Source organism: Macaca fascicularis, chromosome 7 (genome assembly GCF_037993035.2).
Source record: "Macaca fascicularis isolate 582-1 chromosome 7, T2T-MFA8v1.1".
NCBI lineage: Eukaryota > Metazoa > Chordata > Mammalia > Primates > Cercopithecidae > Macaca > Macaca fascicularis.
The window spans coordinates 38,457,182-38,482,809 of record NC_088381.1 but is presented as its reverse complement, the minus strand read 5'-3'; the positions used below and the strand labels follow the sequence as shown (position 1 = coordinate 38,482,809).

The 25,628-nt window shown below is 34.1% G+C and overlaps 1 protein-coding gene across 8 annotated transcripts in view; it reads left to right on the top strand.

Moving 5' to 3' along the window:
* Positions 1 to 25,628, top strand: part of VPS13C (vacuolar protein sorting 13 homolog C) — a 189,598-nt gene that overhangs the window by 99,059 nt on the left and 64,911 nt on the right. For 7 of the 8 annotated variants that reach the window (XM_005559702.4, XM_015452896.4, XM_005559700.4 and 4 more), the window contains 12 exons: positions 1,521 to 1,637; positions 2,752 to 2,855; positions 3,283 to 3,450; positions 6,989 to 7,293; positions 8,255 to 8,402; positions 12,219 to 12,372; positions 14,301 to 14,413; positions 17,396 to 17,565; positions 18,905 to 19,152; positions 20,738 to 20,967; positions 22,497 to 22,589; positions 24,931 to 25,296. In XM_005559702.4, the coding sequence (XP_005559759.3) occupies positions 1,521 to 1,637; positions 2,752 to 2,855; positions 3,283 to 3,450; positions 6,989 to 7,293; positions 8,255 to 8,402; positions 12,219 to 12,372; positions 14,301 to 14,413; positions 17,396 to 17,565; positions 18,905 to 19,152; positions 20,738 to 20,967; positions 22,497 to 22,589; positions 24,931 to 25,296 (2,216 nt within the window). Of the gene's footprint in view, positions 1 to 1,520; positions 1,638 to 2,751; positions 2,856 to 3,282; positions 3,451 to 6,988; positions 7,294 to 8,254; positions 8,403 to 11,491; positions 11,628 to 12,218; positions 12,373 to 14,300; positions 14,414 to 17,395; positions 17,566 to 18,904; positions 19,153 to 20,737; positions 20,968 to 22,496; positions 22,590 to 24,930; positions 25,297 to 25,628 lie in introns of those variants that run through there. The other variant, XM_073995947.1, reaches the window with a different exon arrangement.

The window sequence follows — 25,628 nt, the reverse complement described above, 5'->3', positions numbered from 1 at the left end:
TCCAGTAATTCAACTTTCAGACCATTACAAGTTTGAGTTTTACCTATATTACTGGCATGTTTGTTGTAAAACTGTCAGTACTGTTAGATCAGATACAAGGATCTGATTTTTTTTTTTTTTTTTTTTAAGACGGAGTTTCACTTCTGTTGCTCAGGCTGGGTGCAGTGATGTGATCTCGGCTCACTGCAACCTCTGCTTCCCAGGTTCAAGCGATTCTCTTGCCTCAGTCTCCCAAGTAGCTGGGATTACAGTTACCCGCCACCATACCTGGCTGATTTTTTGTATTTTTAGTAGAGATAGGGTTTCACCATGTTGGTCAGACTGGTCATGAACTCCTGACCTCAGGCGCTTCACCTGCCTTGGCCTCCCAAAGTGCTGGAGTTACAGGTGTGAGCCACCACGCCTGGCCGGATCTGATTTTTTTAAACCATGGAACAGAGCAACAATTTCCTTATAAACTAGAGTAAAAGAGCTTTACCCTCTTTGCCTTTAATGTACTTGTCACATTAATAGCCTCAGAAATATCCTTGGAAATTCCTCTACTTTATATTATGTATACATACAAAACATACACAACACAGTTGAATAAATGAAAAAGAAATGTTTGAACTCACAATAAACTAGAAACACTATTAACCCAAATAAAGTCTTCCAGTTTTGCTATATTGTTGGTCTTTGTGGTTTGATTATGCTACATCAAATATTAAAGAAAACATCATTATGCTACATTAAATATTAAAAAAAAACCCTCTCATACTGGTGATTAAGGACAGATAATCTCCAAGCTTTTGCAATTTCAATCAGAAGGGTCTATTTCCTTCAAGAGAGACAGATTTTTAGGAAAATGTATCCTAAATTTATCAGTCAGGATCTGGACTAAAGTGGATTTAGGGAGCTAGTTTGATTGTGATTCTTATTCACACATACACCTGCATGCACATACATTATAAAATTTTTTTTGTATTTTTTAAGTTTGGCCCTTTATGTTCATTTCTCATAGAATTTATTTTAGGATTCTTGATGGAGCAACAGGGTATAATCTGGAGAAATTTATTCTGTAGTTAATAACACATAAGTGCCATAGTAAATAATATGTATTTTATTAACTGTGCATCACTATTGCAGTTTATCATGAATTATTCTTCCTTAATCTAATATATGATATGGAAAGGAGTTCAGAATCAAAACTTTAGACCAAGAGAATTCTAGAAGTCTAATATAGAATGTTTTCTTTATTCCCAGAAAAAAAAGTTAAAGTTTCCATCTAGTAAATTGTACTTTCAAAGTGCTATTAATATTTAGTTGCCTTTATTCTTAATTTGAAGGGGAATGTGCTGATTTTTGTATGATGGAATTTGATAATTGATCCAAAATTTATGTTAATTACATGTTATCCTAATGGAGGGCGTTTTGGTTCCTCATTGTGCATTGGGTACTTTTATTTTGGTGGATTTGAAGTTATTGTATGTGTTGTATTATCTTTGCCTTTTGCTAATCAGAAGGTTTCTATTATTTTTTAGTATCCAGCAACATTTCCCAAAAGGATGTGTTTGATTTAAAGGTCACAGCTGAATTAAATGCATTTAATGTCCTTGTCTGTGATCAGAAGTGTAACATTGCAGAGATTAAAATACATGGTAAGTAGTTATTTCTTGTTGTAGATATTTCTGTTTCTTTACATAACTAGGAAAAATGAGCTTGTACCTACCTGGTAGATTTCTCATGAGTATTCTTTTGGTTTACTTATATTGAAGACTTTGCAAACTTTTCAGAGATGTGCTTTAAAATGTTACAAGTAAATTTATTATGATTCATTGCTGACTTGAGATATTCCTTATGCATTTTGCGTTATCTACATTTTTATGCAATTGTAGAAATCATTATGCCTTTAGAAACTGAGAATGACAAAGAAATTTTTTTTTGGAGGAAAATCTTAGAAGACTGTTTTCTAATACAGTTTATTATAGAAATAAGAGTATTCATCAAATACTGTTCATTTATTTTTAGTTATTGGAGTAACAGTTGTGTTTTTTTTTTTTTTTTTTTTGAGGTGGAGTCTTGCACTGTTGCCCAGGCTGCAGTGCAGTGGCATGATCTTGGCCCACTGCAAGCTCCGCCTCCTGAGTTCACGCCATTCTCCTGCCTCAGCCTCCTAAGTAGCTGGGACTACAGGCACCTGCCACCACATCCAGCTAATGTTTTATATTTTTAGTAGAGACGGGGTTTCACCGTGTTAGCCAGGATGCTCTCGATCTCCTGACCTCATGATCTGCCTGCCTCAGCCTCCCCAAGTGCTAGGATTACAAATGTGAGCCACCGCTCCCAGCCCAGTTTTTAATAATACAGTAAATGTTTGTAAGATCACTGTTTTAACAAATATTATCTTACTAAATGACCACTGCTGATCTTGCCAATGCAGAGGATATTTAAGTTTGGAGAAATTTGATTAATTTTCTAAATTAATCTAAATTTCTTTGAAACTTGGTGGGTTGTTTTTTTTTTTGTTTTTTTTTGGTTTTAGAATTTCCTCAACTTTTTTGGAGGAGATGCCTGTATCCCTTAAAGTTATTATTTAAAGGTATTATTACCTTTCTTAGGTATCTCATACATGAAAGTTGATGCCATTAATATGTTTAATAATGAGTAATTTTTATTCACTTTGTATCTTGTCAGTATATTACTGACCTTAAATACCGCTGACTTAGTCATGTGGATTGGGTGAAAAGTTTATAAATGTTATGTTTCCTATAGGAATGGATGCCTCTATTTCTGTGAAGCCTAAGCAGACCGATGTGTTTGCCAGACTTAAAGATATTATAGTTACGAATGTAGATTTGCAGTCCATTCACAAAAAGGTGATTAAAAAATAGATTCTTATATTGGAATTTCTTTTGTTCTTTGGATTTGAGATGCAATTATTTATTTGCACAGTATACATTTATTGTCTGTCATGTACCAGGCACTTTATTAGGAATTGGAGATGAAAATGGTAATAGTCTGCTTTCACATTGTATATAGACTAGGCCTCTTGCTACCCAGTGATTTGTAAAACTTATTTCTGAACAGTTAAGTGATTGATATTTTTACTGATAAAATTTTTTTAAAGAAATACAAGAAGTTATTGTCATGTAAAATGTTTGCAGCTAATAATTTTTAAGATTGAATTCATATGTTACTACTTCATATATCAAAGATTCTCTAATAAGAGAACTTATTTATAATACATTGATAAGGGCTATACAGCTCCTTTAATATAATAACAAGTTAATCTAATATTTTTAGGCCGTCTCTATTTTGGGAGATGAAGTCTTTAGGTTCCAACTGACTCTTTATCCAGATGCCACAGAAGGAAAGGCCTATGCTGATATGTCCAAAGTAGATGGCAAACTTAGTTTCAAAGTGGGTTGTATTCAGATTGTTTATGTTCATAAATTCTTCATGTCTCTTTTGGTAAGTTTTTTAAAACATATTTATTTCTCACTGAGGCCTAAATATCTTTGCTTATACAACTGAACCTAGATAGTAAAAATCTTCACTGATAGGGCTGTGCGATGAGCACCTGAGTGCTGAACAGAATGTTATAGTTAAGGAAATCCTTTTCATGATGTTAACCAAATGAATTTTTAAAATTATTGTTTTGAAGATATAACTATAATTCTATAACATTTCTATAGGTATACATTTTAAATGTACATTTTATGTTTTAATTTAGGGCTTTCCACTGTAACTTGTTTAATGAAATATATTTAAGATTACTTAGTTAAAACAATTTTTTGAGGAAATTCTTCAGGCATATGGAGGACTCATATTGGAACTTACAGCTTTTGGTTATGATTGTGATCAACAGCGTCATGAAATGCTTTTCTTTTTATTATTTATTTCCATGTACCTGTCATGGTGTATTAGTCCATTTTCACACTGCTATAAAGAACTGCCTGAGACTGGGTAATTTATAAAGAAAAGAGGTTTAGTACACTCATCGTTCCGCATAGCTGCGTAGGCCTCAGGAAACTTAACAGTCATGGTGGAAGGGGAAGCAGGCACGTGTTACATGGCAGTAGACAAGAACAAGCTTAGGGTGAAGAGCCTCTTATAAAACCATCAGATCTCATGAGAACTCACTATCACGAGAACAGCATTGGGGGAAACCAGCCCCGTGATCCAGTCACCTCCTACCAGTTCCCTCCCTTGACACCTGGGGATTACAATTCGAGATGAGATTTGGGTGGGGACACAGAGCCAAACCATATCACATGGGCTGAAGGATTTAAATCTGCCTATTCTTCTTAGTGGGGCTGCCAATCAGAACTTTTTAAAATCATAATTTTTTTTTTAAAAAGGTAATTTCAACTTTTTTGGACTTCAGTTGTTAATTTCAGTTGATAATTTCAACTATTTAATTTCAGTTGATAATCCAACTATTTTAGATTCAGGGCATACATGGACAGGCTTGTTACATGAGTATATTGCATGATGCTGAGGTTTGGAGGTATGATTGATCTCATCACCCAAGTACTGAGAATAGTTTTTCAAACTTTTTCTCCTTTCCTCCCTCTCTGTAGTAGTGCCCAGTGTCTGTTGTTCCCATTGTTATGTCCATAAAATACCCAGTGGTTAGCTCCCACTTATAAGCAAAAGTATGTAGTATTTGGTTTTCTGTTCCTGCATTAATTTGCTTAGGATAATGGCCTCCAGCTGCATTCATGTTGCTGCAAAGGACATGATTCCATTCTTTTTTATGGCTGTGTAGCATTCCATGGTGTATATATGCCATGTTTCCTTTATCTAGTCCATTGTTGATGGGCACCTAGGTAGATTCCACGTCTTTGCTGTTGTGAATTGTGCTCTGATGAACACGTGAGTGCATGTGTCTTTTTGGTAGAATCATTTATTTTCTTTTGGATATATACCCAGTAATGGGATTGCTGGGTCAAATGGTAGTTTTGTTTTGAATTCCTTGAGAAATCTCTAAATTGCTTTCTACAGTGACTGAAATAATTTAGATTTCCACAAGTGGTTATGTAAATGTTCTCTTTTCTCTGCAGTCTCCCTAGCATCTGTTATTTATTGAGTTTTTAATAACAACCATTCTGACCGGTGTGAAATGGTATCTCATTATGGTTTTGATTTGCATTTATAAGTATTAGTGATGTGGAACATTTTTTCATGTATTTGTTGGCTCCTTGTATGTCTTCTTTTGAGAAGTGTCTGTTCATGTCTTTTGCCCAGTTTTAAATGGAATTTGTTTTTCGCTTGTTCACTTGTTCACACTATTTTTTATAGATTCTGGATGTTAGACTTTTGTCAGATGCATAATTTGCGAATATTTTTTCTACTTTGTAGGTTGTCTGTTTACTCCATTGAAAGTTTCTTTTGTAGTGCAGAAGCTCTTTAACTAGGTCCCACTTGTCAATTTTTATTTTTGTTGCAATTGCTTTTAAGGACTTAGTCATAAATTCTTTCCCAAAGCTGATGTCTAAAATGGTGTTTCCTAGGTTTTCTTGTAAGATTCTTATATTTTGAGGTCTTACACTTATGTATTTAATCCATCTTGAGTTAATTTTTGAAGTGGTGAAAGGTAGGGGTCCTTTCACCATAGAATAAAAAGTTGTTTCCTTCTTTTGCATATGGCTAGCCAGCTATCTCAGCACCATTTACTGAATAGGGAATCCTTTCCCCATTGCCTATTTTTGTTGACTTTGTCAAAGAACAGGTGGCTATCAGTGTACAGCTGTATTTCTGGGTCCTCGATTCTGTTCCCTTGGTCTGTTTGTCTGTTTTTGTACCAGTACCACGCTGTTTGGGTTACTGTAGCTTTATAGTATAGTATAAAGTCAGGTAATGTGATGCCTCAGCTTTGTTCTTTTTGCTTGGGATAGCTTTGGTTTTTTGGGTTCTTTTTTGGTTCCATATGAATTTCAGAATAGTTTTTTCTAGTTCTGTGAAAAATGACACTGGTCGTTTGATAGGAATAACATTGACTCTGTAGATTGCTTTGAGAAGTATAGCCATTTTAACAATATTGATTCTTCCAATTCATGAGCATGGAATGTTTTTCCATTTGTCTGTGTCATCTGTGATTTCTTTCAGCAGTGTTTTCTAGTTCTCTTTGTAGAGATCCTTCACCTCCTTGGTTAGACGTATTTCTAGGTACTTTGTTTTTTTGATGGCTATTGTAAATAGGATTGTGTTCTTCATTTGGCTCTCAGCTTGGATGTTACTGGTATATAGAAATGCTACTGATTTTTGTACATTGATTTTGTATCCTGAAACTTTACCAAAGTTGTATGTCAGTTCCAGGAGCCTTTTAGTGGAGTCCATAGGGTTTCCCATGTGCAGAATCTCATGATTCCTTAAAAGCATGAATTTCTAGTTAAACCATCGTGTTTACTTTTCTAGAGAGTAATTAATTTGGAGGTGGGTGCCAGGGAGATTAGGTTTCTTTTGTAATATTAATGGATGTACACCAAGAATATCGCTTCTAAGAATGATCTTATCCTTATTGGGAAAAATTTTTCTGTTTTTAGTTGAAATTGAGATGAAATACATCTTATTATAAATAAATTTTGACTCTTACTAATGATTACAGGATTGTAGGCAATTAACTGTCTTTCCTCATGCATGAGTACATTAAAAAAAAAAAAAAAGAAGAAAACCTCCAGAAATAAGCCAGCAGAAGCTTAGTTTCTAAGACTAAACTTTATTGCTGTGACCTAGCAGTACAGAATTGAACCCACTTTTGGAGAAGTACAGTACTGTCCTTCTCCCTTTCATTTAAATTTGAATTTAAAGTAAAAAACATTCTTAATAAACAGGAGATTTTTAAAAGAATTGTTGCAAAAATTTGTCATGAGAATGAAATAATTCTCAAATAAATCAAATGAGAGAAAGAGCTCTTTCTTCCTAGAGTAACTGTTGTTACTCTTTTTGAAGTTTTTTCATTTAAAAATAAATACCTTTTTCCCTAAATATCTGTCTCTTCCAACAGAACTTCCTCAACAATTTCCAAACTGCTAAAGAAGCTTTGAGCACAGCCACAGTCCAGGCTGCAGAAAGAGCTGCTTCTAGCATGAAAGACTTGGCTCAAAAGAGTTTCCGCCTTTTGATGGATATCAATTTGAAAGCACCAGTTATTATTATTCCTCAGTCTTCGGTATCACCTAATGCTGTTATAGCAGATCTGGGTTTAATCAGAATTGAAAACAAGTTTAGCTTGGTTCCTATGGAACATTATTCTCTTCCTCCAGTCATTGATAAAATGAACATCGAACTCACTCAGTTGAAGCTGTCAAGGTATAAATATGTAATCTAATTGTGTATTGCTTACTAGAAATAGGATTTTCATACAATTTTTGCCTGAGGTAAAATATTGTAGTAATTTGTGGTTTTCATTCCTTATTTCTTCTTACTATGAAACCTTGACCATTGGCTTCTTGGGTCAGTGGTTAATAGTCATGTATGCACCTCATAGAGTCTGTGTTTTCCCTTACTACATTTATAATATGATTTTTTTCATTTTATAAAAATTAGCCATTATAAAATTATAGTTTACTCAGTACTTAATTTAATTTTTTTATTTTTCTCACTTTGCACATAGCTATTTCCTTTTTTTTTGATGGGAAAAAACTTTGTAAAATATAAAATTTAAGATTTATTTCTCATTTTCAAACCTTGTCACATTTGGGAATTTTCAGTGAGTTATCTAAAGGATTAGTGAATCCAGATGGGACAGTGTTGGCTCTGTTGAGTGACAAGGGCATTTATTTGATTATGCAAATGATTCTTGGCAGGGGAGCTAGAATGACTATTACCATATGTTCGTTTAACTTTTAGATTAGTTGAGTTTTCCCCTTGAGTCTAGAGAAGTACCAATAACATATTAAGGGCTAAGTATAAGATCACTTTCTTTATCTTCCAGTTTTAGGAGGATGTAACATTTGTTTGCATGATAGTAAACTATTTGCTGTATCAACAGCGCTTGTGAAAAATAATAAATAATGCAGTAGTAATAATGTATGAAAATTATGTCTTTGAAATCAGTGTTATATGGGTTTGGTTTTGGATAGCTCTGCATATAAACTTTATTCTGATTTAGATTGATTTTAAAAATGTGAAAAGAAGTGTATTCTAAAAGACTTCTGATAGCAGCCTTTAGCCTTTATGAAATGTAGTGTGGAAACTGTTACACAATAGGATAGTCCTCATTTTAAAATGTAAATGTGAAGTAAAAAGTAAACTCTTGTTTTTCTTTCAGAACTATTTTGCAGGCTAGCTTGCCACAAAATGACACTGAAATTTTAAAACCAGTCAACATGCTTTTGTCCATACAACGAAACTTAGCAGCAGCATGGTATGTGCAAATTCCAGGGATGGAGATAAAAGGAAAACTAAAACCTATGAAGGTAAGTAGCTAGTATATAATATATGAAAATTTCTTGATAGATCATAGTGCAGTTCTAGTGGATATCAGAATGTAGAAGATGCTACATTATTGATAAAGCTAAACCAGTTTTCTCTTAGTGAGCATTTGTCTGTTGTATGTTTACTTTTGCCTAAGTAATAAATCGAATAAACTAGATTTTGTTTCCTATTCAAAAACAACAAAAATAAATAAACAAAAAATATGCAAATGAAATCATCCTTGTTTCCCTCACTTTTCTTTGTTTTCATTTTAGTTAGCTATTTGGTAAAACCAGCAAGGAGTCTGAGATAAAATCTGCTGGAGTGTGCTAAAAATATTATTCTTAATTTTGGAAAATTCTGTTAAAGTTTTAATGCAGTTAAATTGTAAGACAATGCAAAGTGATGTTCAGACACTACATTCAAAGCAACTTAGTGTTTTTAATGTGTAGAGGGCCTGTTTTAATTAGAAAGATGATATCATTTTGAATAGGCAAATGTGTATATTTGATAAGCATATAAATACACTATTATTTTTAATAGTGTAGTTTGTAGAGGCCCTGTTTTAATTAGAAAGGTGATACCATTTTGAATAGGCAAATATGTATATTTGATAAGTATATAAATACAACTTTTTTTTTTTGAGACGGAGTCTCGCTCTGTGGCCTAGGCTGGTATGCAGTGGCGTGATCTAGGCTTACTGAACCTCCCCACCCAGGTTCAAGCGATTCTCCTGCCTCAGCCTCCTAAGTAGCAGGGATTACAGGCACCGCCCACCCACTCGGCTAATTTTTGTATTTTTAGTAGAGATGGGGTTTCACCAGGTTGGCCAGGCTGGTCTCGAACTCCTGACCTTAGGTGATCCACCCTCCTCGGCCCCCCAAAGTGCTGGGATTACAGGCGTGAGCCATCGTGCTCGGCCACAGCATTATTTTTAATAGTGTAGTTAGCAAGTTGCATATCAGCTCAGAGGAGGAGGTGAGACTGGTTGAAGGTAGCTGTGGAAGTATAGGAATCCTGTGATTCTTGTGTGCCTATGTGTGAAACTGTTGAAACCAAACAGCCAAGGGTGGGATAGGGATGAGAGAGACTAAACGAAACCAAACAAAAATTTAGCAGTTTAATGGGTTTTCATACCTGTGATTATTTCAGAGTTGGTTCTAACATAAGATAGGAAGGATCAAAGGAGCAGAGTTCTACTAGGGAAGAAGTTAAAATTGAAGCTTGTTGTAGAAATGAAGGGTTTCTGTTCATATACTAGTGGATATATTGCATGAAGAACAATTATTGAATTCTGTCTGTTTGGGCATTCATAGGGTAGGCTTTATTCCAGAGTATGGGTACCTTCTTTTAATTTCTGTCTTTCTGCTAAGAGATTAGATCTTGGGACTAATATTTGGCTCTCTCTTTCAAAGATTAGATCCCAGGACTAATATTTGACAATCCCTTTCAAAGATTGTGTGGTTATAGGTTTGCTGAAAGCATAAGTAAAATCGGAATGTCTGTTGGTAAAATTGTGGTATCTTCATATAATGGATGTTGTAAAGCAGATAAAGTGAATGAAATAGAACTATATGAAACAAAATTGATATATCTTGAGCATAAAAATAAAAAAAGTGAGTTGCAAAATGATAGTACAGTTCTATCAGTTTTATATAATTTCAGATTTTCAACAGGCAATATAATACTATTAATACATTTTTTTTTTTTTTTTTTTTTTTGAGATGGAGTCTCGCTCTGTCGCCCAGGCTGGAGTGCAGTGGCGCAATCTTGGCTCTCTGCAAGCTCCACCTCCTGGGTTCACGCCATTCTCCTGCCTCAGCCTCCCGAGTAGCTGGGACTACAGGCGCCCATCACCACACCTGGCTAATTTTTTGTATTTGTGTAGTAGAAACGGGGTTTCACCGTGTCAGCCAGGATGGTCTGGACCTCCTGACCTTGTGATCTGCCTATTATATATTGTTTATAAGAGATGCAGTAGTGATAACTTTAAGAAAAGTATTCATGGAAATAATCTCTAAATTAGGCTAGTGTCTTTCTCTAAGGACGAAAGGAGAAGGGAATAGGGTCTCAGAGAAGTACATATGGGGCTTCCGCTATATCTGTAATGGGGAAACAAGATCTGAAGGAAATATTGCAACTTGTTAAGATTTGACAAAACCAGGTGGTAGATTCACAGGGGAAGATTATAGTATTCTCTGTCCTTTTCCTTTATGCTTTTTAAAGTGTTTTAGAAGAAACAAGAAAAAGTAACATCAGATACTTTAGCATCAAAGTATGATAATTACTTTAACCAAAAGGATCCTTATTAACTCAGGAATGCAGCAACAGTGGATGAGGCCACCACTGTCTAATTTGTCACCGATCCAGGTCTCTCTAAACACCCACTCTTTGGTCATAGTCTATAGTTTTCCTGGGCCTGGGATGCAGCCAAGAAAGGTTATCAGGCAGGTGATACCAGCAGGTTGTTTCCCTGGTCTGGGATGCAGCTCAGGAAAAGGGTATCAGGCAGGTGATACCAACAAGTTGTTTTGGGTGGATCAGTTTGATGGTTTTTAAAGAACTGTGGGGCTGCCTTTCAAAATTGTCCTTCATACTTGTTTTTTTTTCCCTCAGCAAAGTGAAAGAGGGGTGAACTTAGTTGCCCTTCAGAAAGCTGTGGTAATCTTGGTTGGTATGAGAAGTGGGATGGGACACACAAGGAAATTCTAAGGCATTAAAATTACACCTGTTATATGAGGCCTGGGGCTTAGGACAAGCCATAAATCCCTGGTCATTATCTTGTACTTAAATAGCTCTGTATTTTCATTAAAACTGGGAACTAGGCAATTTCTCTGGTGGTAGGGACCTCATTTGGGGGAAATAGGGTACTGTGGTATTCAGAGGAGATTTGCTATTGTGTGAATTTGTAAGTACTTGAAACAGGCCTTTTGAGCCACTGTGTCTTACACAAGGTAGTAGAAGGATAAGAAGATTCAAAGAAAGTACTGGTTTAATGAATTTTAGCAGCCAGTAGCAGCTTCATTTGTTTTAGTTGCTTTATCTTGTTCTACAGCCACCTGTGATAAAGTTGGTATTATGCCTATTTTAGAGATTAAGAAACTTGAGTTAAGGACATTAAGAAACTTTGCAGACAAGACAGCTTGAAAGTGGTAGAGTTGATACAGATCTGCCTGACTCAAAGCCCTGGCTCTTTTTCTTTTTGCCACACATACCCTTTTATGAAGGTAAGAGTTAATATGCTACCTGCCTATTTTTTGTTCTTTAAACATTCTTTGTAGATACATTTGTTTTTGTTCTAAGTGGTATTATTCTTGATAAGTTAAACAAATGTTTTATATATGTTCAGATGCATATGTACTGAGATTAAGAGCTAAGTAGCAGGAGAGCATCTTTTTACTTTTTGGTAGAGACTAGAAACTGAACAACACTATTCTTGTATTGAGTTTTGAGGGGAGTAAATAATATAGAAGAAGAAACTGGTGCTGGGTGAGGTGAGAGAGAGACAGAATGGAGATGGGAAGATAGGTAAAGGGGACAGATAGGCACAGGTTCAGGAACAGGAAGACATAGTAACAGATAAGCCATAGAGAGTGTTGGAGTACCAGAGGCAGGGGCCTGGATATGGGTGAAGGCAGAAGTGTGTGTACACACAGTAAACAAGGTGAAATACTTCTCTTCTGGTAATTATAGTCCTAACTCTAACTCTCTTTTTTAAGTAGGTGAACAATTAATTTGAAAAACCACAAATTGAGATATAGATATGATAGTCTGCATTTTTTATTAGTTATAGTTAACAAATTATTGGTGGTTTCTAGGTTGCTCTCAGTGAAGATGACTTGACAGTTTTAATGAAAATTTTGCTGGAAAATCTTGGAGAAGCTTCCTCACAACCAAGCCCTACACAGTCTGTGCAGGAAGCTGTAAGAGTGAGAAAAGTTGATGTTTCAAGTGGACCCGACCATCTCAAAGGTATAAATTGATGATATTTACTTTATGGAGAAAAAATTAGTGTTAATGTCATATTTATATTTAGTATTTTTCTGGTTGTCCAGCACAATGTGGTATGAACTAATTCAGTATTATACTACTTACTGTGGAAATTTGGCTGGGGCTGGGATGTTTGTATGTTGTCTGCTACAGGGGAAAGGGTCACTTGTTGGCATGTGCTTGTTTACCCTTTACTAGTGAATGCTAAATTTGCTGAATTCACTACGCACTGAGGTGGCGTATCTTGAGAAAAGAATCAAACTAGATAGGCAGTGTGGTAAGGTCCCAAAATAATTAAGAGAGAAAAGGACCTTGGTATCACGTATCATACTCAGGTAATTGAACCATGAGAAAGGAAGGTATTCTTGTAACAGCTTTATTTATCTGGACTTACTGGAGCATTATGTATCAAATACATAAGATAATTTTTCAGATCATTACTTTGAACCTATTAAAAGCAGTGAAACTTTTGAATTCAGCCATTTTAAAATAATTTTTCTAAAATATAAGGTTTCTTTTTGATTTCTTAAACAGATTATATTAAATATAATTTCACTCTTTTTTCATAATTTAAAGCCATTGATGTGAATATTATGTTTTATTAGACTGTAAATAGGTTAATATTTTCATGGCTGGAAAGAGATGAAGTACCCCTTGCCCATATAATGAATGGTCCTGGTTGCTGTGCTTTTCTAATGCTCTCATACCGTCAGCTGTTACTTCAAATGACAGTAATTGATAAAACTACCAGTTGATACACCGTATCAACACTGCTTCTCCTATAGTTAGGCTAGGTGTGTTTTGAAATCAGACAAGCAAATGACTAGAACAGTATGCAAGGTTTCTGGTTTAAGTGGATAGTTTTAAGTATTGCATAAGCTTGATGAGGTCAACATCTCCCCAGGTGAAGTTTGTGCCACCATACAGACAAATGCTAGATAAACAGGCTGTTGTTATAGTTAAACAGGAACTATGTAGAGATGAATAAGCTATTAACAGTCAAGCCTTACATGATTAGTGATCTCATTATGTTCAGCCATGATCACAATCATGTATCTGGTTCTTGCTATATGGACACCGTGTCACTTGGGAAAATTTGTGAATTCAAATGGAAGCTGCAAAGATGATGAAAATTAGAATATAAATTATTTCCAAGAAAAATAGAATTTTCTAACTTGGAGAAGGCTTATATGGTTAAAGTTATGCAGTATTTGTTTTTCCAGTAACTTTTAAAAACAGACTGTTCTATAGAATGACAAAAAATTAGAGTCAATATTGAAAAAGATTATAGCATCTGTCCATAAGAGTGATTGAAAGCAAGATCTATTCAGATCTGTATGCTCTATCTAAAGATGAGGGAAAAGACTAACTTCCTGAAGTCTCATTTGTCTCAAAATTCCAAAGCACCCATTCCTTTCCCCTGCATCATATGTGAACTCTGTTTGATTTTGCTATTGAGTTTTATTCTGTTCTTCTTATAAAGATAACGGATTGGGTAATATAGGTAATTAGAGATAGTGAGAGGTGCATTAGGCTAGCAGAGAATCTGTTACTAGTTGTCTAATATAAGGCAAAGTATTGGACTGTTCTGTGTCTCCAATTTCATAATGTCTTGAAAATGGCTTGTAGCCAGTAAATGCCTTGAAAATTAATTCCCCCTCTTTAAAAAAATTTTTAACATAGTCTGCCTGTGCCTCTTTGTACATTTATACTAAATATATATGGAATAGTCATTGCCATTTTTAAAATTTAACAGTTGGAATGTAATTGCCATTTTTATTAATTGTCTCAATATGATTTACAGAATCCCAGAAAGCATCATATAAATTTAGACTAAGAAATTATCTCATATTTAAAAATATTTATAAAATTCTGTACCTACTTAAAAAATTTTAAATTTTCACCATTAGAACAAGAAGATTGGACAGACTCAAAGCTTTCTATGAACCAGACTGTCAGTCTCCAATTTGACTTTCACTTTGAATCTCTTTCCATTATCCTTTATAACAATGACATTAACCAGGTATGTAATACATTTCTGTAATTAGAAATAAATCCTTAACTCTTGATAGTCAGTTTTAGAGTGTTGGCCTTTTTTTGTGGGACTTTTCATTGAAACATTTAATATGTCTATAAAATTCTGTTTGGCCTACAGAATATGCATTGGTCCTGCCCTCTATCTTTACTTTGTTAGTGTTTATAATCTTACAAGGCTAAGGCAAAGTACTCAGGGTTTTATTTCTTTCCAAGTAATATCAACACGAAAACACATTTTGATTTATTAACAATAGAAGAATTTTATATATGAGTGATTATTTGTACAGTTTTATTACATAGCTATATATATATATGTATATATAATGACTTACGAATAATTTAGTAGTGACTTTGGAGCCTTACCTGATTATTTTTAAATTAACAATGATCCTTGATATGTAAGCATTCATTGTGTTTCTATTAAATAAATGTTATATGTTGTAGATTATGTGTTAAGGATACTAATTAAAGAATTGAAGAACCAAGGTCTTATGCCATGATGATTTGAACTAAATAATATGTCAGTGGTATTTTAGAAAGCTATTTTTTATTATGCAGATATTTCCTTCCAGTAAATATTTTTAATTATATTATGTCATACATTAATACCTATAATACATACGACATATTTTAATATCCATATTCTGTATTGATTATAGATTCAACAGTGAGCGTATACTCTAATTGGGCAGTGAACAATATACTCAAATGGACATTAACAACAGATACAGATTATGGGTGTTGTATCTGTTAATGTCCTTTTATATGAAATATGTTCATTCATATTTCATTTCATTTACTACAAATTATGCAATATTCATACATTGTTACTATTGAATTTTGGGCTTGTATCTGTCATTTATGTGATGAACTACCTTATTTTCTAATGTTTAATGCTCATTACAACATCAGAAAATGACCTTACTGAAAATGAACAGTTAAATTCATTCTTCATTTTACTTGGTACCATCATTCTGCTGGTTCTGCAGTCTTAGAATCTTGATGTCTACTTTTATTTCATTGCTTGTATACCTTCCTTATTCACTGAGATGCTGAGTACTGTCAGTTTTTTCTTTGAATAAACATTTACTTTTTTCTATTAATTCTCACTGCTGCTTTATTTAAAACTCTTCTTACACTTGTAGTACTGCAATGTTTGATTTTACTATTGTTTGATTTTTTACTTTCATCCATCCTAGATATTCGCACAAGTTCAGTTTCCTAAATGAATCTCATGTAGACATTTCCATCTTCCCTTTCCACTAATAAACATTGTGTTATATAATCTGAATTTCATCTTATGGAAAGAAATTCAGTGGCTCCAAATTGTCTACAAAAGGAAACCATATCAATAATCCTATCAGGAAACAGTAGTATGTTGTGATCAGTAGATGTGTCTCAGGTCATTTCTATTAATGGTTACAGAATAAAAGTTTGTGAATTATTTCCATTTTCATAAGTTAAAGGCATTCAAAGTTTACCAGTAATAATGTCATTCTGACCCAATCGTATGAACATACTATCTTGAGTGAGAGAAAGGGTGAAGTTCTAACCAGTGTGCCGATGATTGCACATACCCAGCACCCCTATTATCAATGCCAGGGTCTCTAGTAAGCAATGGTGATGGATGTTCATCACTTCCCTGAAGGTTTTTGTTTGTTGATTGGTTGGGTTTTTTTGTTTTTGTTTTGTTTTTGTTTTTTTTTTTAATTCTGGGCATGCTGAGAGAATTTGGAATTATATGTTACGGTAGAATAAAGATCGAGGTCTGTTTTTCTGTACATGAAAATTTAAATATTTAGTTTAGGATTTGAGACTTTGATTAGGCCTCTGTATTTCTTTCTAGTTTTTTCCCTACCATTCTTTAATCGGAGTATCCAAGCCCAATCATCCTGTATCCTGTGTCCTCAGAGCATCTTGAATTGTTTGTTCATGTTTTTCCTTCATGTAGAGTGTCTTCTGCCACCCTCTTAGCCTATCTGATCCCACTCAGCCTCTGAGGCTCTATTGAGTTCTCACCTTCTTCATGAATTTTCTCCAGCCACAGTGATCTCTTCAACCTCTCTGAGCTTTTACTATTTATACTCTTTACCTAACCACTAAATGGCCTTTGTGAAATGTGAGAAGATATAAATATGAATGAATAAAATACTGTATGTCACAAAATATTTAATCATTTACAACTAATAGCATCTTATTGTGATGTTCCTTTTAGTGTATTTCTATTTTGTTTTCTCAAGGAATTAGGGTGTATGCTCGCTCACATCGTCTACCATGCCTTACTCTTTCTCGTAAACCTCATAAATCTTATCACTGTTTTTTAACAGAAGAGCTCATTAAATATTTATTAGTTAGAGGCCAGGCGCGGTGGCTCACGCCTGTAATCCCAGCACTTTGAGAGGTGGAAGTGGGCGGATCACGAGGTCAGGAGTTGAAGATCGACTTGGCCAAGATGGTGAAACCCCATCCCTACTAAAAATACAAAAAAAAAAATTAGCTGGGCATGGTGGTGTGCGCCTGTAATCCCAGCTAGTCAGGAGGCTGAGGCAGATAATTGCTTAAACACAGGAGGTGGAGGATGCAGTGAACCGAGACTGCGCCATTGCACTCCAGCCTGGGCGACAGAGTGAAACTCCATTTCCAAAAAAAAAAAAGAAAAAATTTATTAGTTTGATTAATTGACAGAACTCTTTCCTAATTATTTTTATTTGCATTACACCATAAATCAGATAAAATTTTCTATACTAAGCATTGTTGAATACTCACACATATATGTATTTATTTGTATGTACAGTTATACTCACAGACATGCATATTATTCTCTGTTCCATTCAGCTGTTTTAGCACTCATACTTTTAAAATTCATGAGATCAGTTTGCCTTTAAGCTTTGAATTAAGTAATATGTTTAAAAGTAATTATATAATATTTAAAGATAATTGATTCTTTTGCTTGAAAAATGTACCATAGGAGTCCGGAGTTACATTTCATAATGACAGTTTCCAGCTTGGTGAACTCAGACTACATCTTATGGCCTCCTCGGGGAAGATGTTTAAGGATGGCTCAATGAATGTCAGCGTTAAACTTAAGACATGCACCCTTGATGACCTCAGAGAAGGAATTGAGAGAGCAACATCGAGGTTTGTCAGCTCTGAATTTGCTATACATTATTTAAGGTTGACATTGCACCTGGCATGGCTGCCAGGTGTTGCTAAGCTAGGGATCATCAAAGGAAGATCTCTGTCTTTTCCATCATACTTCCTGATTTGAATTGCATTAAGAAGTAGTGCTAATATCAGATTCAGCTGCTTTAAAGGTTAAGTTAAAGGGAAGTTTATAATAAAATGGAGTAACATCTTTAGAATGGGAACTAAGAGAAAATGAGTTTTAATAGTTAAATCCACATGGGGTGATATATTTGGTGATATATTTTTCTAAATTCTTCCCAGTAGGCAGAGTTTTGTTTTAAAAAAGGCTTCAAGCTATGGATTTTGCCTCATCGTGTTTATTTTGTTCATGTCTTTTTAAAACAGTTATGCAAAATTTCTTTCAAAGTTTTAATAGAAATAGAATCTCTAGTGCATTCACATCATCAAGCCATTTTTGAAAGGGTGACTTATAAAGTGGGAAATATGTAATTTTCAATAGCCTAATTATGTTTTTATTTTTTTCTCAAGTAATGAGACATAATATTTTGTATCTGATTTTTTTTGTTGTTGTTTTTGAGAAAAACTATGTTGCTACTTAAACTTGGACTCCATTGCATACATATGGGATACTTGTGAGCCTTTGGTTTTTCTGAGAGATGAATAAATGAGGAAAGAGTGCTGTCATGCACCCAGCTTTTCTAGTTTGCAAATTTTGTGTCTGGAGTAGCTGTCCACAGCTCTCCAGGCAAGGGTGATAAATGCTATCATCTGTTAGGTAGCCTGCTTTTTCCAGTTCATGGGAGGACGTGGGGGAACTATAGTCGAGCACACTTGATAAACACTTGATGATTTGAATTATATTGAATACTTTCGGACTCAAATTTTCATAGGATGATCTTTGAAGATAAATTCCTTCAGGGAGGTTTTATTTCATAAAATAATATAAAAAGGCTGCCTTATATTTTGTGTGACTACACTGATGTGTTTTGTTAATTACCCAAATTCCTTTCCGGCCATTATTGGCTTGTTTCTCTAGTATTGCATTATAATGTAATACTCAAGAATTGCATTATAATGCAATAACATATATAATTCTATTATAATATAAGTATAAAATATTCAGTAATTGCTTAATAACATATATCTTGCTTTGGAGATTAGTAGTCTTGTTTACTAATGGATAATAAGATTCTATTTAATGTTGACCTGTTTTCTATACAGATTAGAAACTGAAAGGTGAGAGAGAGATTATTGAGATATATAGGAAATTCTTCATCTTTTTTATTGTTTTAGCAAGAATAAAATAATGAATAGCATATTTTTTTTTCAGAATGATTGACAGAAAGAATGACCAAGATAACAACAGTTCTATGATTGATTTAAGTTACAAACAAGACAAAAATGGAAGTCAAATTGATGCTATTCTTGACAAGCTGTATGTATGTGCCAGTGTGGAATTTCTGATGACTGTGGCAGATTTCTTTATCAAAGCTGTGCCTCAGAGTCCAGAAAATGTGGCAAAAGAAACACAGATTTTACCAAGACAGACTGCCACAGGGAAGGTCAAGACAGAGAAAGGTTGGCAGAATTTATCTGTCATAGATGACAACTTGTGTATTTTGACAAGAATTACAAACCAGAAAAAAGAGAAATGAAGAATTTAAGAATGTAAAATTAGTCTTTTAGGTTTAAGCATATTCTGTATATAAACTTTAGCTTTTTAGTTTTTAAAAACATTTTAAGAAATGTTTTAAAATGGAAACATTTTTAAGAGAGAGGTACAGTAGAAATTGGACTAATGGCCAGGAAACTCCACTTTGGTTCCAACTGTGCCATGAACATTTCTTTACTGATCCAGAAATGAGGTTAATTTGGGTCAGTGGTTAGTGGTCTGTTTTATAGGTGGGGAATCTTATTCAAAGAAAACATGTTGAGAATTCTAGCACATTGAAGAACAATTGGAAACATTAAAGCAGAACATGGGGACTTTGGAGGACCCAGCAGGACTTCCCTGGATGTCAGCTTAACTCCTTAAACTCTGGAAGAGTTTGCATGTCTGGTCTTGGTGTATGCTGAAGCCACTTTCAGCTCTATACTTCTTTTATTCCAGCATTATCCAGTAGATCAGTGATTCTTTCTTTTCTTTCCCTTTCTTTTCCTTTCCTTTTCTTTCCTTTCCTTTTCTCTCCTCTCCTCTTCTCTCCTCTTTCCTTTTTTTAAAATTTTTAAATATTTTTTAAATTTTTTTGACATAGGCTCTCACTCTGTCGCCTAGGCTAGAGGGCAGTGATATAGCTTGGCTTACTGTAATTTTCGCCTCCTGATGTGAGTTCAAGCAATTCTCCCACCTCAGCCTACTGAGTAGCTTGGGTCCACAGTTGTGCACCACCACACCTGGTATTTTTTTTTTTTTTTTGGTAGACATGGCTTTGCCGTATTACCCAGGCTGGTCTCAAACTCCTAGGCTCAAGCAATCCACCCACCTCTGCCTCCCAAAGTGCTGTGGATTACACCTTGCCCCTGCCAGATCAGTGACTTTTCTATGTTAAATTACAATTGTCTAAGGTCAGATATTTTTCTCTCTAATATATAACCCAGATTGGAAAACTAATATATCCTGGTAAGAATGCTATTTTTAAAATTTACCTTTAATATTTTTTAAATAGTGATCATATCTGGTATCTCTATATTTATATATGCTTTGAATATATTTATAGTATAGATTATATGATATTGACTATGGACTTCTGGGTGAAATTGAAAGAAACAAGTAATAATAATCTCTTTTATCGGGTCTCTTTTCCTCTTCCTGATATTCTTCTTTCCAGTTTTCCCCTTCCCCTGCAAGGTAGTATATACTTATGCCTGTGTACATGCACATACTTTAATTCTGAAAAAAAAAAACTTCAAAACAGGATTATTCTTCCTGGGTCAGAGTGGTAATGATATTCTTGGGACAGGGATCAGATTGCCTTATCTTGCTCAATCTGCAATTGTTAATAATCATTTAATACTTAGTATTAATCAACCAATTAATATTGTCAGTTTCACCATATCTGTTATAGAAAAACATTGAGAACAAGTTAACAACTTGTAGATAACATGTAGTCAAATGAAAATACTTACCTTAAACTTTTCTGGTTCCTGTCGTTTGTTTCTTCAGATGACTCTGTTAGACCAAATATGACCTTAAAGGCCATGATCACAGATCCAGAAGTGGTATTTGTTGCCAGCCTGACAAAGGCTGATGCTCCTGCTCTCACAGCGTCGTTTCAATGTAACCTTTCTCTGTCAACATCCAAACTCGAACAGATGATGGAAGCTTCTGTGAGAGATCTGAAAGTGCTCGCTTGCCCTTTTCTCAGAGAAAAGAGAGGGAAAAACATTACCACAGTAAGAATTACCTTGTGTCCTAATCTTGGGTTGAAGAATGTCAGAAATGGTTGATTCATAGAATCCTATAATATGAGAGTTCTGCAGGGACTTTAGAGATTATTTATTGTGAACTTGGGGTTTTACATATAAAGATATTGAATTCCAAAGATGTTAAATGACAGCCATGGCTGCTAGTGACAGAACTGGGGACTACCTCCAGAATAGTTTTATTTTCATTATACCATCTTCTGTTGAGTAGTGTTTGAATTTTAGTACAAATTAATATTCTTTTTCAACTGTTTCTTTTGTTTACTGGAGTATAGCTAATGAATGAATGAATGAATATTTAGGCCTAGAATGAAAAAAATTAAATTGGAGTCATCTCGCCAAAAGTGATGGTGTTCTGTTTTTAAAAGTGAATGTCAATTATGTTTTCACATTATTATTGAAAAATATTATTTTAATCAGTTAATTACCACACCAATTATTTTGTAGTATTTATAATTTTATGGTAAGAGAATCATTATATTATGTGACTTATTTGCAGTGGTATTTTAAATTTAAAAAATATGTGGACAAAGTGACTTGCATAAAGAAAGTATGAAGTCTATAATATTATCATGAAATATTCTTTGACAGGATAATCTTTTTACATGTCACCAAAAGCTTATATCAATTAGCTCTTCCTAATTCTTTCTCTTTTAGGGACAAGGGTCTCACTCCGTCACCCAGCCTGTAGTGCAGTAATGCCATCTTACCTCACTTCAACCTCAAACTACTGGGCTCAAATAATCCCTCTGCCTCAGCCTCCTAAGTAGCTAGGACTACTAGCCAGCTAGTTTTTTTTTTTTTTAATTACTTTTTTGTAGAGAAGGCGTCTTGCTGTGTTGCGCAGGGTGGTCTTGAACTCCTGGCCTCAAGCAGTCCTCCTACCTTGGCCTCCCAAAGTGCCGGGATTATAGGTATGCACTACCATACCTGGCCTTATCCTATTTTTTAAAAAACTGGCAATTATGCAGTACTAATTGCTCCAGTCAGTTCAGGTACAAGCTTATTTATTCATTTCTTTAGTGATATATAAGAATATAGCTTCACAATTTGAAGATTTGACTTTTATTCTAATAAAGGCCTTATATGATATTTCAGACTGACCTGTCAAACATCTGGAAACTGTTTACTTACCTACCTTACCACAGTCTTTAGCTCACTTTTATAGTTATTTCAAAGGTATATTTTATAGAGTCTATAATTTAAAAACTATTTTAGCAGAAAGAAACATTTTAAACAGTAAATGTGCTTTATTACTTGAGGATTTGGCATGATAAATTAATCAGAACTGCTTAAAGTGATTTACCAATGTTCACAGATTTCTCATAGTTCAGAAGAGTCTTCACAACAGAGTCTCGGCTAATTTATTTTTGCTTTTTTGCTTTTAGTATAATAGCAGGCTGTAAAGATCCCAAGTTAAGTAAGACATGGTTCTTGTAAGTGTGTTTTACATATATAATGGATCTATGGAAATGTGAATTTTGTTTATCTGTTTATAGGTCTTGCAGCCCTGTTCTTTATTTATGGAAAAATGTATGTGGGCTTCAGGAAAACAAAATATAAATATTATGGTTAAAGAATTTATAATTAAGGTTAGTACTTACCGTATTCTTTTTTTTCTTCACAACATTGCATATTTGCAGTTGAGACAGTATCTTTTGATGTCTCTCATAACTCAAGCATTATGCAAGTCACATACTCAGTAATCTGTAACTTCTAACGTGAAAGTATATTTTTCTTTAATGCAAATGTTTGTACTTTTTAATATCTACAAATGATTGGGGTAGTTTTGCCCTATTATATTTGCATGCATGTGTTGGGGAGGTTGAGTTGGAGGAGGGAAGAGACAGGTGGGAAGAGAAGGGAAGAAAGGATGGAGAGAAGAGGTTGTTATAACTTTATTTGTAATAAGTTCTTTTTAGGCTTTTATTTGATATGTAATTTGATTGAATTTAATAACTATATTATTTGGCTTCAAGTATTTGTAATGACAGATGTACACTAGAAATAATTATTAGAGTTTACTGTTTTTTTCTCTGCATTTAAAGTATCGAAAAACAGTAAATGTTTTCCAATGGTATTCAGGTTCTTTAAGTATGAGCTCATGCCCAGTCACGAATAGAAGATATAGGATACTTTCTGCAATCTATTTCTCTGCACAAAGGATACAAAAATGAGTCCTTTTTTGGTTAATTGCTTAATTTTTGGTTAATTGGTTAATGCCAGTAATGGTAGTAGCTTTACTTATATAGGTCCGTGACCAACAGTGATTGAACTGAGGCTCAAACTCATTTCATTTGAAGTACCATGTAAATATCAATTTAGTTTTTTCTCAACATTTTAAAATACTGGATAGTCTTAGAATATATATTGTTAATGGATTTACTTTTAAAAATATATAAAGTAGTAAATGAGGGGAAAACTCGAATTTGCATGTATTTTCTCTTAAGGTACTAAGTTAGGTGCTGGTGAGAATTTCCATTCTTTGTACATAAATTTATGATTGATTCAACAAACATTTTTGAGCTTTTACTGTTTATAAAAAAAATGTCCTTTACAAGGCATTGGGGATATGTAGCCCCTGCTGTCAAAAAACTTAATGACATATGTGGGAGAAAGAAAGAAATCAGAGATTACAGCTTTCAGTGCTAGAGGCATGGCCAAGATTTAGTTGAGAGCACAGGTATGGGACCTTTAATTCAGACCAGGACATCAGGCAAAGCTATGTAGAAGCAGGACTATTTGATGTGAGTTTTGAAGGGAGATTAAATAGATGGAGAGTATGGAATGGTTAATCCAGACAGAACTGATAATATGCACAAAGGCAGAGGTGTGAGAAAATCCGTTAAGATTTAGAGGGGTGGTCACATATGGCTGGAGAGAATGGTGTGGTGGAGTTGTAAGACTGGAAGCATTAATTATAAATGACATTAGTAAGACAAGGAAAAAAGTTGACAAGTTAGAAAAGCAGTACATACTAGATCTTGCTTTTAATTATATAATTTATCGCTTTACATTTTAAGTAAGGATTGTGAGAAGTGAACAATAAAGGGATACAGTTAACTTACTTAACTTAGTATTTCGCAAACTTTGGGAGAATTCTGGCTAGGTGGTTGAATAGGCACTAGGCCACAAAGAGCTTTGCACATTAAGCTAAAAAAAGTTTGAATTTTATCCTGTGGGATACAAAAGTTATGGGAAGTTGATGAAGATTTTAAACAGAATTACATACTCAGCTTTGGGTTGTAGAAAAATTATGCTGGTGGCAGTGTGGAGGGTAGGCTGAGAAGGTGTTGGGCATAGAAGATATCATCAGTGTAGAACTAAGGTGCAGTAATAGGAGGTGAGGGAAGTGAGCAAAGAAAGGCACTATCCAAAGATAATAAGAAATTTGCAGATCTTGGAGTAAGTCAGAGGAGAGCTGTGATTTCCAGTCTTCTAGTTTTAGTAAGGCAAATTTATATCTTTTTCTCCCTTTTCTTTTTTTTTTTTAAAGATCTTGTTGCATACCGATATTTATGTATATCTTGACAAGGGTCACACACTTTGGCTTAGTTCATGTAGCTGATTTTAAAATGAATTTGTTTATGTTTCTATACTTGTCTATTCACATAACACTATTTTGCTCTGATCAGTTTAACTTTAGATTTTGACTACCGACATATAATATTAGTTACTCAATTCCAGATAACCTGAGTAGAAGTCAGTGCTGCATGATTACTTGGCTTGACACATAATTTTGTGTTCTCTCTTGTTTTTCTTGGTTACGAATTTATTCAAAATTTAAATTAGTTACTTTAATTTGAAATTAAAATTAATTTAATTTAATTTAAAAATGTCACTTATAAAGTATGTCACTTAAAATCATGTATGTATATATTCTCATCTGGGAAAGAATTTATTATAAATATTTTTCTGTTTTCTTTTTTAAAGATTTCACCCATAATTCTTAATACTGTGATGACAATCATGGCTGCATTGTCTCCAAAAACAAAGGAAGATGAATCCAAAGATACATCTAAGGAAATGGAAAATCTTTGGGGTGTCAAATCGATTAATGATTATAACACTTGGTTTCTTGGTGTTGACATGGCAACAGAAGTAACAGAAAGTTTCAAAGACATTGAACATTCATTGATAGAGGAAAATTGTGGTGTTGTTGTAGAATCCATTCAAGTTACCTTAGAATGTGGCCTTGGACATCGAACTGTACCTTTATTATTGGCAGAGTCTAAGTTTTCAGGAAATATTAAAAATTGGACTTCTCTAATGGCTGCTACTGCTGACGTGACACTACAGGTATGGCCACATCACTTAATACCTTCAGAGACAACTTCCTGAAAGTGCAGTTTTGGAATTAAGATGTATACACTTTTCTTGTTTGTGCATGGCCACCATGAGTACATATGTGAATAGATATTTTATTCTGACATTTAATTTGTCAATGTATTTTTTTGATAATTATTTTTTAAAGATTGATTTGCTAAATAATTTGTTTATGACAATAGAGTAAGAGAGTAAAGGCAAATACACTCTATATATTGTTAGATGGGTTTTTTAAATGGCTAATGATATATAACGTTAATTACTCAATAGTTTTCCTATTAGTTACCGAAATATGTATTTAAAGC